This window comes from Lepus europaeus, chromosome 9 (assembly GCF_033115175.1).
Source record: "Lepus europaeus isolate LE1 chromosome 9, mLepTim1.pri, whole genome shotgun sequence".
NCBI classification, from domain to species: domain Eukaryota; kingdom Metazoa; phylum Chordata; class Mammalia; order Lagomorpha; family Leporidae; genus Lepus; species Lepus europaeus.
The window spans coordinates 121395546-121409301 of NC_084835.1; the positions used below are offsets into that span (position 1 = coordinate 121395546).

Below are 13756 nucleotides of genomic sequence, written 5' to 3' on the forward strand. Positions count from 1 at the left end.
TATTTATCCAAGCAATAGTTATTGAAATATGTGTATTTAATTTATTTAATATGTGTATTTATTTATCCAAGCAATAGTTATTGAAAAATCCCTTTTGCCTCAATGCTATGCATTACAACCTTTCTCATAAGTGCTTTTATATGCATGATATTGTTTCTGAACTACTAATCTCTTTCTGTAGTCTTCGTTTATCCTTGCAGCAATACTACTTTTTGAGTTATTATAATTAATCTTAAATTTTATTTTTATTGTAAATAATGTTGTAATAACATTAAATTTTATATTGTTTGGAATCTAATAAAATCGATTTAGGTATTCTTCGTCTATGCATTTCCATACACAGTTTCAGTTTGTCAAGTTGTATATACACACACAACAGAGTTGCAGTGTTGATTGTAATCTCATTGAGGCTTAAAATCCATGAGTATTTCATATTTCTCCCCATATTAAATGTCTTGTTTAGTTCCTTTCAATAATAGTTTATAGTTTATGTATGTCAATCTTAAGCACTTTTATTAGGTTATTTATGTACCTAACATTTTAGAATGTTATAAATCATGAATTTTTAAATGTTTATCATTTATTTCAAAATATTTTCACTATGTTTCTCTTGTGACCCATAAGTTATTTATAAGTGTATGTATTTAATTTCCTAACATAGGAATTTTCTGGTTATCTTTTTTTGTATGTTTCTAGCTTAACTGCCTGATGATCTGTTAGTTGCGGAGAAGTGTGTTCTAATTTCCAAGATTGTAGGTTTGTCAGTTTCTCCTGCTTTTAGCATTTTCCTTATGTATTCTAAGTTCAGTACTAGGTACATGTATATTTAGGATTTAGAATTGTTTATCCTGATGAATTGAACTTTCCGATATTGTGCATAGCTGGACTTTTTGTTACCTAAAAGTAATAGGAATAATTGTGGGACTGCCTGGATTTTTATCCAAAGGCAGAGAAAGAGCCCTTCAGTGAGTGCAGTGGAAACGGACAGTAGGAGACTAATGACTTGTCATGATCTCCCACGACTGCTTCTTGGGAAAGTGTCAGTGCTCCATTAAGGTTATACAGATTGTGCTAATAAAACCTTTTGTGTGGTACTATCCAACCAATATATACATAAAAATGTCTTTTATTCATGGAAAAGAGAACCTGTCCATTATTTCAGGAATAGGAAGTGTTTTGTTTCGTAAGGATTCACATATACTGGAACAGTATTTCCAAATTCCTCAGACACAAGAACACACTGGAAATCAATCACATGGGCGAGACGGGGTTTTTCTGCATTGCTGAGTCCGCTCTGCTGCTTGGATACTCACAAGGGTCCTGCTTCTCGTGGTTTCCACCACTCCAGTGATTTCAGCTGTCTGTGGAGTTGGCTTTCTGTGGGCCACACAGTGTGCCTCAGGGCATGCTTTCAGGGTTTGCTGCCATGCTGTTTGTTTCATCTGGATTAAGGTTCCCTGGAGCCAGTATCTGCAACATTCCAGGCGTCTTTCAAGCCAGGCCATATTATCGGTCACTAGCCAGCAGTGGATTTAGTTGTCATAGTACAGAACTATGACAAAATGGGTATCAGGACTACAGACAAGGCCACTTCCTTAGAAGAGCGTGTAGGGGGACAAATATCAGCTGACATCTTTATGATAGTGGAGTTTATCATTTTGCCCAGACATAACATTTTTTGAAGTTTAGTTGCTAGTCAAGTCTGAATCTGAGGGATTTGGAAGATATGTCATCACATATTTCCAGCTCAAATCTGTTTCAGAAATACTGAATCAGGACAAAATAGTTGTTAGATTTTGCCTTGTATGGGCAAAATAACAAAAAATACTCAGATTGGAAAATCTGATCTTTGTTTTCCTCCTGACAGATTGAACATGATAGTAGAAGTAAGCCTACTTGAGTCTATTGAGTGCCTTCTGTGTGCCAACTGCTTTTATGTGCATTATTTCATATCATCATCAGAATTGACCCCTGAGATAAAGAATTGTTTTCTCAAGTGTGTGGAAGAGGAAATTGAAGCATTTAAGTAATTTAACCAAAGCCACACCGTTAAATTCATTGCAGAATTAGAATTGAATCCCATATTGTTAGATTCTTAGTTCTGTAACTAAGTTATAGGTTTGTGGTTAGGAGCACAGGCTCCAAGAACAGGCTGCTTGGATTTGAATCTATACTAATATAATTTGAGGCAGGTAATTTCATTTCATATGCCTTAGTTTCCTCAGATTAAAAACGGGCTGGGCTGGCGCCGCGGCTCAATAGGGTAATCCTCCACTAGCGGCGCTGGCACACCGGGTTCTAGTCCCAGTCGGGTGCCAGATTCTATCCTGGTTGCTCCTCTTCTAGTCCAGCTCTCTTCTGTGGCCCTGAAAGGCAGTGGAGGATGGCCCAGGTCCTTGGGCCCTGCACCCCATGGGAGACCAGGATAAGCATCTGGCTCCTGGCTTCTGATCAGCACGATGCGCCGGCCACAGCACGCCGGCCGCAGTGGCCATTGTGGGGTGAACCAACGGAAAAGGAAGACCTTTCTCTCTGTCTCTCTCTCTCACTGTCCACTCTTCCTGTCCAAAAAAAAAAAAAAAAAAAAAAAACAGGCTGAGGGAGTAGTGGTGGCAATGATGGCACTTGTCACAAATTAGGTGGTCTGGAAAGAACTCTGAGATGCAGTTGAAAGCACATAATTGCTAGTGGCTGCCCTTCTAAGTAAGTAACACCTGCAGAAGCTGGGAAGGTAGCAAGATTGGGTAAAGCAGGAAGACAAAAGCAAAGCAGGCACCAGATGGCCTTGGCTGACCTAAGGAGTGCTATGGCTAAAATGGCCACCAGCCAGGCCTTTATAACCTCTCTTGAGCGCTTAAAACTCAGCAGACTTTTTAAAGAATTATATTAGCAGGAGTGCTTACCGAAGTAGTTTTTTTTTAATAAATTATGGAATTTTCAAAGATACATATAAGGAAATCCTATGCATCTGTCATCTATCTTCCCTCTTGACATATTTTTGGGTAGTAGAATAAACTTCAGTGTTTTCAAACAAATCCCAGCTTTGATGGTATTTCACCTGTAAAGACAATCATACATCTTTCTATCTCTTAAGAACATTTTTTAAAAAATGTTTACCTAACCTGTCATTATACCTAACAGAATTAACAATGGTCCCTGAATATAATAAAATACCAGTTCACACCAGTTCATCTCAAAGATTTAAAATTTTTATTTAAATCAAAATCTAAAAAAAGACTGCATAATTTCATTTGTTTTTATGTCTCTTAAGTCTGTTTTATTCTATAACATCCCAAACCCCTTTCCCTTTTCCTTTTATTTATGCCAGTTATTGTTAGGAAATTGGATCATTTCCCCTTGAGGATGTCCCATAATCTGGATTTGATTGATTGCTTCCTTGTTATGTCATGTCTTTTTAAAGCAAACACAGTCTCCTAAACCCCATATTTCCTATAAGCCTATGGTTAGAGCTTAGCTCAACTGAATTTTGGTTCAGTTTTAGGCAAAGAACACACTAAAGTGGTGTAACATACAGAACCAGATTATATAAAGTGCATTTGATAAGTCATTTTGGTAATTTCCCAAGTTTCATTCCATCATTACCATAGTACTAGATTTCTGTTCAGTACCATCCATGTCTAAATATAGGTTAAAGTTTTTTTGTTTTATGTTAATGTATAAAGTTACATAAATTATAAGTAAATTCAAAACTTAAAAGTCAACCAATGTGGCCAACGTTGTGGTGCAATGAGTTAAGCCACCACTTGCAATACCAACATCTCATATTGGAGCACTGGTTCAAATCTTGGCTGCTCCACTTTCATCTAGCTCCTCACTAATGTTTCTGGGAAGGCAGCCGAAGATGGCTCAAGCTCTTGGGTTTCTGCCACTCTCATGGGAGACCCAGATGGAGCTCCAGGCTCCTGACTTCAGCCTGGCCCAGCCTCAGCTATTGCAGCCATTTGAGGAATGAACCAGCAAATAGAAGATCTCTCTCTGTCTTTCTGTCTTTCAAATACATTTTAAAAATCTGGAAAAAAAAAGTCAACCAAGCTACATTTGCTAATGACACCTAGTGTAATCATAATAATGTGCAGTAAAGCATATTTTTGTCTGCTTGTGATGTCATAAAGCTTTAGTTTGTTGATCATTTAAGTATATATAAGTACTATGAATTATTTATGATCTCATCTGCTGTTTACATAGTTCCTTTTTGTAGTGTTTTTATAAATTTTGAATATAAGCCTAGAGGTTTACCCCTTTGAGTTATTTATGCTGTTTTAAAAATTGAAAGAATTGAGTAAATAATATATTGAGAGGCTGGGGGCAAAAAGAAAGCTCCTGGAAATTATTTCCACCAGATGTATATATTTGAGAGACAGATGAAGAAGAAACAAAGTGCGAATATAAATGCAATTCAGACTCAGACATATATTCTAGACAATTTCTATGTCTGAATTAAAGTAATTTTCTTATGTGAATCTGCCTAGAGCAAGTTTTTCTTCTAGTATCTCAAGAAGTAGGTACATTGTTTAAAAATTACTAAAGTTTATGAAACCCAAGGATCAAAAAAAGTGTATTCTTTGTTATTTATTTATTTATTTTCATTTTTTAAATTTTTGACAGGAAGAGTTAGAGAGAGACAGAGAGAGTTATAGACAATGAGAGAGAGACAGAGGCAAGGTCTTCCATCCGTTGGTTCACTCCCCAAATGGGCACCACGGCCGGCACTAAGCCAATTCGAAGCAAGGAGCTGGGTGCAGGGACCTAAGCACTTGGGCCATCCTCCACTGCCTTCCTGGGCCACAGCAAAGAGCTGGACTGGAAGAGGAGCAACCAGGACTAGTACCCGACACCCCAACTGGGACTAGAACCCGGGGTGCCAGCGCTACAGGTGGAGGACTAGCCTAGTGAGCCATGGCGCCAGCCGTATTCTTTGCTTTTATAGATTCTATCTCAACATAGTTCTTAAATCCTTTTTTAATCAGATGGGAAAAATTCAGTGTTGGCACTTTAGGATAACTCCAACACTTTGGACAAAACATCTTTCAGGTGGAATTTCAATCAAATTTCAAAATCCTTCTTCTAGCAGTATCCTTAAGTGCTTATGCTTCTGCTATAGAGTAAGGTGAAGTACATAGAAACATTTGCCTAATATGGTCTACAGCAAAGAAGCAGATGCCCTAAGTTCCATGCTCTACACTGCAAAGCTAATGAACGGAGGCTTGAGCTTCTGCTAACCCTGAAGCTGAAAATCAGAGGCATTGATAATTAAACTTTGGTTTGTTTACTTATTTTTTCTTGCTTTTTTATTTTTTCTTGTTTTTTTTTTCAAAACCAACTGAAGTATGAATTTTCCTTACTTGTTTATTTGAAAAACTGTATTTGTGTCTGATTAGCTGGTCCTAAATCATATCCAGACTCTGGCTGCAAAGGGGAAAATTACAATTTATATTTCCAGGTTCTAGTCCAGAAAGAAACAGCAGAAAAGTGGAATGGAAGTTGAACACCAATCACCCCCAGTCACAGAAGGATAAGAGAAAGGAGGGAAAACCTTCACTTCCTAACATGGGTTGTTCTGGGGTTGGTGGTCTCTGCTCACATTGTATCTTGACAGATACTGTACAAGATAACTTTTAGTTTTATCCTAGGCCCCTTGTAGAATCTTAAGACAAATAGCTACAACACACAACACACAAACACATTGTTACTGTCTCTAGAGGTATGTGAATTATGCCCTCCCCAATTCATATTTTGAGGTCCTATTGACTTTTTAAAAATTTATTTGACAGGTAGAGTTATAGATAGTGAGAGAGAGAGACAGAGAGAAAGGTCTACCTTCCATTGGTTCACTCCCCAAATGGCTGCTATGGCCGGTGCACCGTGCCAGTCCAAAGCCAGGAATCAGGTGCTTCTTCCTGGTCTCCCATGCGGGTGCAGGGGCCCAAGCACTTGGATCATCCTCCCCTGCCTTCCTGGGCCACAGCAGAGAGTGGACTGGAAGAGGAGCAACCGGGACTAGAACCCAGTGCCCATATGTAATGCCGGCACCGCAGGCAGAGAATTAAACAAGTGAGCCATGGCGCCGGCCCCCCATTGACTTTTTTGTAACCCAGAAACCTTTTATTTAAGGAATACAAACATCAAGCATTTCATAAATACAAATTTAGGAACACAGCGATTCTTCCCACCCTACCTGCTCTTCCACACTCTTCCTCCTCCCTCTCCTAGTCCCATTCTTATTTTTATTAAAATCCATTTTAATTAACTTTATACACATAAGATTAACCTTATACCTAGTAAAGAGTTCGACAAATAGTATATGTATGTATGTATGTATGTGTGTGTGTGTGTGTATATATATATATATATATATATACATGTATATATATATATATAAAACTCTTCCTCAACAGTCGAGACAAGGGCTGTTCAAAGTGATCACATCTCAAAAGTGTCAATTTTGCTTCTATACATTACCTTTTAGGTGCTCTATTAGTTACTACAGATGAGGGAGAACATATGGTATTTGTCCTTTGGGAACTGGCTTATTTCACTAAGTATAATGTTTTCAGTTGCATCCATTTTGTTGTAAACAACAGGATTTCATTTATTTTACTATTGTGTAGTATTCCACAGTATAAATACCCCATAATTTCATTATCCAGTCTTCAGTTGATGGACATTTGGGTTGATTCCATATCTTAGCTATTGTGAATTGAGCTGCAATAACATGGAGGTACAGATAACTCTTTCATATGCTGATTTCATTTCCCTTGGGTACATTCCCAGGAGTGGGATGCCTGGGTCTATATTCAGATTTCTGAGATAGCTCCATACTGTCTTCCACAGTGGCTGTACCAGTTTGCATTCCCACCAACAGTGGATTAGGGTACCTTTTTCCCACATCCTCACCAGCATTTGTTGTTTGTTGATTTCTGTGTGAAAGCCATTCTAATGGAGATGAGGTGAAACTTCATTGTGGTTTTTGAGTTGCATTTCCCTGATGGCTAGTGATCCTGAACACTTTTTCATGTGTTTGTTGGCCATTTGGATTTCCTCTTTTGAAAAATGCCCATTTCTTAACTTAGTTGTTTGTTTTGTAATTGTTAAGTTTCTTGAGTTCTTTTATATGTTCTGAATATTAATCCTTTATCAGTTGCATAGTTTGCAAATAATTTCTCCAATTTTGTTAGTTGCTTCTTCATTTTGCCGAGTGTTTCTTTTGCAGTGCAGATGCTTCTTAATTATTGTAATCCCATTGTCAATTTTGGCTTTGATTGCATGTGCTTCTGGTGCCTTTTCCAAGAACTCTTTGCCTATGCCAATGTCTCGCAGGGTTTCCCCAATTTTCTCTAATAATTTGATGGTATCAGGTTGTAGATTTAGGTCTTTGAACAATTTTGAGTGGATTTTTGAGTAAGGTGTAAGGTAGGGGTCTTGCTTCATACTTCTGCATGCAGAGATCTAGCTTTACCAGCACCATTTGTTGAAGAGACTGTCCTTGCTCCAGGGATTGATTCTAGCTCTGTTGTCAAAGATGCATTGGTTATAGATGCATGGGTTGATTTCTAGAGTTTCTATTCTGTTACATTGGTGTATCCATCTGTTTTTGTGCCAGTACCAGCCTGTTTTGAATATAACTGCCCTATATAGGTCTTAATATTGGGTATTGTGATGCCTTTGGCTTTGTTTATTGTATAAGATTGCTTTGGCTATTCAAGGTCTTCTGTGTTTTCATATGAATTTCAGCATCATTTTTTTCTATATCTGAGAAGAATGTCCTTGGTAGTTGATTGGTATCACATTGAATCTTTAAACTGCTTTTGGTAGTATGAACATTTTGATGGTATTGATTTTTCCAATCCATGAACATGGAAGATTTTTCCATTTTTTTTTGTGTCTACTTTTCTTTCTTTCTTTCTTTCTTTCTTTCTTTCTTTCTTTCTTTCTTTCTTTCTTTCTTTCTTTCACATTTTGTAATTCTCATCATAGAGCTCTTTGGTGTCCTTGCTTAAATTTATTCCGAGTTATTTAATTTTTGATAGCTATAGTGAATGGGATTGCTCTTAGAAGTTCTTTCTCAGTCATGGCATTGTGTATACAAAGGCTATTGATTTTTTTTTATTTTTATTTATTTATTTTTGACAGGCAGAGTGGACAGAGAGAGAGACAGAGAGAAAGGTCTTCCTTTGCCTTTGGTTCACCCTCCAATGGCTGCTGCAGCCGGTGCGCTGTGGCCAGCGCACCGCGCCAATCCAAAGGCAGGAGCCAGGTGCTTATTCTGGTCTCCCATGGGTTGCAGGGCCCAAGCACTTGAATGTTTCTTCTATGCCCAATTTGCTTAAAGTTTTCATCATGAAAGGATGTTGTATTTTATCAAAGTAGAGATAATCATGTGGTTTTTGTTCTTCAGTTTGTGAATGTGATGTATCTCATTGATTGATTTGTGAATGTTGAACCATCCTTGAATATCAAGGATAAATTTCACTTGGTCCAGGTGAATGATCTTTCTGATGTTTTGTTGGATTCTATTGGCTAGTATTTTGTTTGAGGATTTTTGTGTCTATTTTCATCAGGGAAATTGGTCTGTAGTTCTCTTTCTCTGTTGTATCTTTTTCAGGTTTAGGAATTAAGGTGATACTGGCTTCATAGAAGGAGTTTAGGAGAATTCCTTCCCTTTCGATTGTTTGAATAGCTTGAGAAGAATTGGAGTTAGTTCTTCTTTAAATGTCTGGTAGAGTTCAGCACTAAAGCCATCCAGTTATGGGTTTTTCTTTGTTGGGAGGGTCTTTAATTCTGATTCAACGTTCACCTTTGTTATTGGTCTGTCTAGATTTTCTGTGTCTTCGTGGCTCAATTTAGGTGGTCTGTATGTGTCCAGCAATCTTTCCATTTCTTCTAGGTTTCCCAGTTTGTTGGCATACAGCTCTTTGTGGTAATTTCTGATTATTATTTTTATTTCTGTGGTATCTGTTATATGTATCCCATAAGTTTTGATGTGTTATATTGTCATCTTCATTCATTTCCAGAAATTTTTTAATCTCATTTGATTTTTTTCTATGACCCATTATTCATTCAGGAGTATGTTTTTCAATTTCCATGGGTTTGCATATGTTCTAGAGATTCCTGAGTTTTTGATTTCCAGCATCATTCCATTGTGGTCTGAGAAGATACATGGTATGATTTCGATTTTTTTTTAATTTGCTGAGATTTGCTTTATGGTCTGCCCTGTGGTCATCCTAAGGAAAGTTTTATGCACTGGTGAGAATAATGTGTATTCTGCAACTTTAGGATGCAAAGCTCTGTAGATATCCATTTGGTCCATTTGTTCTATAGTGTCAATTGACTCTGTTGTTTCCTTGCTGATTTTGTGTCTTGTTGATCTGTTCATTGCTGAAAGTGAGGTATTGAAGTCCCCCATTACTATTGTATTGGAGTCTATGTCTCCCTTTAGATCCATTAATGTTTCTTTTAAATAGCCAGGTGCCCTGTAATTGGGTGCATGTGCATTTATTATAGTCACATCTTCCTGTTGAATTGATCCTTCAATTATTACATAGTGCCCTTATTTGTCTCTTTCAACAGTTTTTGTGTTAAAGACCAATTTGTCTGATATTAGAATGGCTACAGCAGCTCTCTTTTGGTTTCTGTTAGCATGAAATATGTTTTTCCATCCTTTCAGTTTTAGTCTGCGTATATCTTTGTTTGGTGAGATGTGTTTCTTGTAGGCAGCAAATAGATGGATCTTGTTTTTTAATCCATTCATCCAGTCTGTATCTTTTAACTGGAGAGCTGAAGCCATTTACTGTTCAATTTGACTATTGATAAGTAATGACTTGGACTTACAATTTTCCCATAAATATCCCTATTGTTTACTTAGCATTTCCTTTGTACTTTAATGAGAGTTTTCCTGTGTTTACCTTCTTTCATAGTGATGACCATGTTTCTTTTTTTCTGTGTGTAGCACATCCTTAAGCATCTTTTGCAAGGCTGTACAAGTGCTGACAAATTCTTTCAATTTCTTACTGTTATGGAAGCTCTTTATTTCACCTTCATTCATAAGTGAGAGCTTTGCAGGGTACAGTATTCTAGGTTTACAATTTTTTTTTCTCTTAAGACTTGGAATATATCTCGCCATTCTCTTCTAGTTTATAGGACTACTGATGAGAAGTCTGTTGTGAGTCTAATTGGAGATCCTCTGAAACTAATGTGGTGTTTTTCTTGTGCACATTTTAGAATCTTTTCTTTATGTCTTACTGTAGAAAGTTTGACAATGTGTCGTGGTGAAAATCTTTTCTGGTCATTCTGTTAGGATTTTTATGTGCTTCCTGTACTTGGACTTCCCTTTCTTTCTCCAAATTGGGGAAGTTTTCTGTAATTATTTCACTAAAAAGACCTAATCCATTCATTCTTTCCCCGCCTTCAGGAACTCCTAAGGACCCATATGTTGGATCATTTGATAGTATCCATAAATCTCCAACACTGTTTTTAAGTTTTCTAATTTCTTCTTCTTTATTTTTTTTAGTCTGATTGTAAAATTTCTGGAAATTTGTCTTCTAACTCAGATATTCTTTCTTCTGCCTCATCAAGTCTGTTGTTAAGGCTTCCACTGCAATTTTTATTTGATCTATTGAATTCTTCATTTCTAATATTTCATTTTGATTTTTGCTTTAAAATTTCAATTTCATGGGAAAATTTTCATTCATGTCATGTATGAATATTTAATTAGTGGATTTGTTTATGATTACTTCTAATTAATCCTATAATCAAATTTTTTTTTTGACAGGCAGAGTGGACAGTAAGAGAGAGAGACAGAGAGAAAGGTCTTCCTTTTGCCGTTGGTTCACCCTCCAATGGCCGCCGCGGTAGCGCGCTGCGGCCGGCGCACCGCGCTGTTCCGATGGCAGGAGCCAGGTGCTTCTCCTGGTCTCCCATGGGGTGCAGGACCCAAGGACTTGGGCCATCCTCCACTGCACTCCCTAGCCACAGCAGAGAGCTGGCCTGGAAGAGGGGCAACCGGGACAGGATCGGTGCCCCAACCGGGACTAGAACCCGGTGTGCCGGCGCCGCAAGGCGGAGGATTAGCCTGTTGAGCCACGGCGCCGGCCCCTATAATCAATTTTTTAATTCCATTTCCGGCATTTCTTCAATCTCTTCATCCTCAAATTCAAGTATTTAAGTGTTGTGTTCATTAGGGACACCATGCTGTCTTTCTTATTCTTGTTACTTGCATTTCTGTGTTTAGTTTTAGTCATTTGTGGAGATCCTTGTTGGTTTTTTCCCCCTCTGACAACTTTATCTTTGAACTGTGCCACAGTGGGTTGGTGGAATGTGTGCTCTTTCAGTGAATACTCAGAAGCATGTGCTGGGTGTGGCCAGGGAGCTGTGTTCAGTGCACCAGGGAGAGGGGTTTCCAAGGTGACACCCAAGTTGGGTGTGGGAAAACTCTCTTTCATTTTTGTCAGAGGGAAGAGCTTGATCAGCTCTGTTGGCATAGTCTCACACTAACCTCCTCAACTCCAACGAGACCAGTTCTGTGTGCTAGCCCCAGAGGGTGCAGTATTTATCCAAATGGCCACAAGAACCACACTTTGGAGGCGAGTGGGCAAGCTATGTGTACAGGTTTGTTGTTGATTGATACTGCTCTTAGAAGATACATTCATCTTAAAGCATTATCTTGAAAAGATGGCCAAACTACAAAGAGAAGGTAGTGTACAAAAAATGTGCACATTTCCACCAGGAGGCCCATTTATGTTTTGCTTTTCTTCACCTGTTCTGTGGATGGTAGTATTACTTTACATTCTTAATGTGATGAATATTTCATGTTTTACTTTCCATTAAGGACATTTATTACATTTTAAAATTTTCCTAATCTCTATCCTTTCAGGAAAACAAAGTCAAGCCACCCAATTTGACCACTAAAAGACTGTTCAGGACTTGTATGACTCAAGCCACTTCCAGAACACCTGCCCTGGCTCCAAGTCTTCCACCATGTTCGGTAGCAGTGGGCCACAAGGGGGCACTTTTGAGCAGTCAGCCAAAGCCAGGCATTTTCCCAGCTTCACATTCTCAGCCAGAGGCTGTTTCTGGGAGAAGGATACCTGGGTCTAACCAGGTACCACAAGAACATTTGGAAATGTCAAAGCCCAGCAGAGAAAATGCTCAAGCTAATCACACCAATCTCAGTTCCCCAAGTAAAATCACCCCTAAATTTGTGCCAATTTTCAAAACCAAATTGTTACAGACAAACAAAAACAATTCAGCATTTGGCAAACTGAAAGCAAAGCACACTGTTACAGAATATAAATCATTTTCAATTAAAACTACCATGATCCAGGACAATAAACTAAATTTAGGTCCAGCTATTAAAAAAGGATCTAATAGTAACATTCAGATGCATGCAAGAAATGTAAATCAGAAGAGTTCCACACCTCAAGAGAAAGACACCAAGTCCCTAAAGATGACCAAGTATTCTTTTTCTAATGGAAAATCAAGTGTTCATTTAAATCAAAGTAAGCAGCCACCTAGTCATGCAGCATTTCAAATATCAAGTAATTTAGGGGTGGTAAAAAGTGCTATTAACTTCCCACTGAACGGAAAAGAAAATGTAACAAGCAAACACACAGCACACATCTTAGGGAAGGGCCATGAGTCACTGAAGATAAACAGACAACCACATATTTTTGAATCAGACACAGAAACAGATGATTCACAGCTGCTACATCAACAGTCAGCACATCAACCTGAGGATGTTGATAGCAGACCAGTCCACAGGTCTAAAAGGAAATTATGTTTGCAATCTTCAAAACCATCCAAGAAGCATCACTCTAATGCTACCCAATATGGGCAGTCAAGTTCTTCTAGGAAACAGGTAAAAAATTTAACCATATGCTAAACCACTAAAACATTTTAAATAAGAAAATTTAAGAGATTGGCTCAAGATCATCTAGAAACATGACAAAGAACAGAATGTCTACCCTAGCATAAATATAAGTATATATGAATACAGTTAATTTTCAATAAAATATTACTCTTCATTTTGCTACAGATGCATGAGTTGGATAAATCAAAACCTAAGAAATCTCTCATCATTCCTAAAGCTTAGAACATGAACATAAGGAAAGAAATTTTCTACCAGGTATCTGTTGATTAGTTTTTCCTTACATTTTCCAAATTTCCTTACATTGCCACACTTTTTAACTTTTTAACTTTTTAAGTTCCCTGAAACCTTAAAATCAGCAAGGAAGTAAGAAGTGGTGGGAACAGTACATCTCTCAACTTAGGAGTGGACACAGCAACTATTCTGTGTCATACAGATCCCCAAGAGGGCCGGCATGGAGAGAAGTCCCACCTTGGGTTCTCTTCCCACTCCGTCCTAAGGAGAGGCTTTTATGACTGGGGAGGCACAGCAGCTGCAGACTGCCTGGATGTGTGAAATCTGACAGCTACTAGAGTATCTAATTTTTTGTACTCTTACCCAAGGTAATAAACCTAAAATGATGTTTCAAAGGTTTACTATTAAGTTAAAATTTACTCCAAAGGTGCTGCTGTGCTAAGTTTAAACTTGAAATTTAATGAATAAAGCTTAGTTCATGGAACTGAATTTACAAAATCATGCATCTAGAAATTACATTTTATTCTGTTCTGTTATCTGTTCTATGCTAAGAACAAACATACTGCTGAAATATCTACAAATATATTTTTGCATAGAACTGTTGAGATACTTTCAATTCAAATTCTTTAAGAACCAAGT

General features: G+C 37.8%; 1 protein-coding gene across 1 annotated transcript in view; it reads left to right on the forward strand.

Annotated features, from left to right (window-relative positions):
* Positions 1-13108, forward strand: part of C9H18orf63 (chromosome 9 C18orf63 homolog) — a 42266-nt gene extending 29158 nt beyond the window's left edge. Inside the window, exons 11-12 of the mRNA XM_062200313.1 lie at positions 11891-12874; positions 13052-13108. Coding sequence (XP_062056297.1) covers positions 11891-12874; positions 13052-13108 — 1041 coding nt within the window. The remainder of the gene's footprint in view (positions 1-11890; positions 12875-13051) is intronic.
* The last annotated feature ends 648 nt before the right edge of the window (positions 13109-13756 follow it).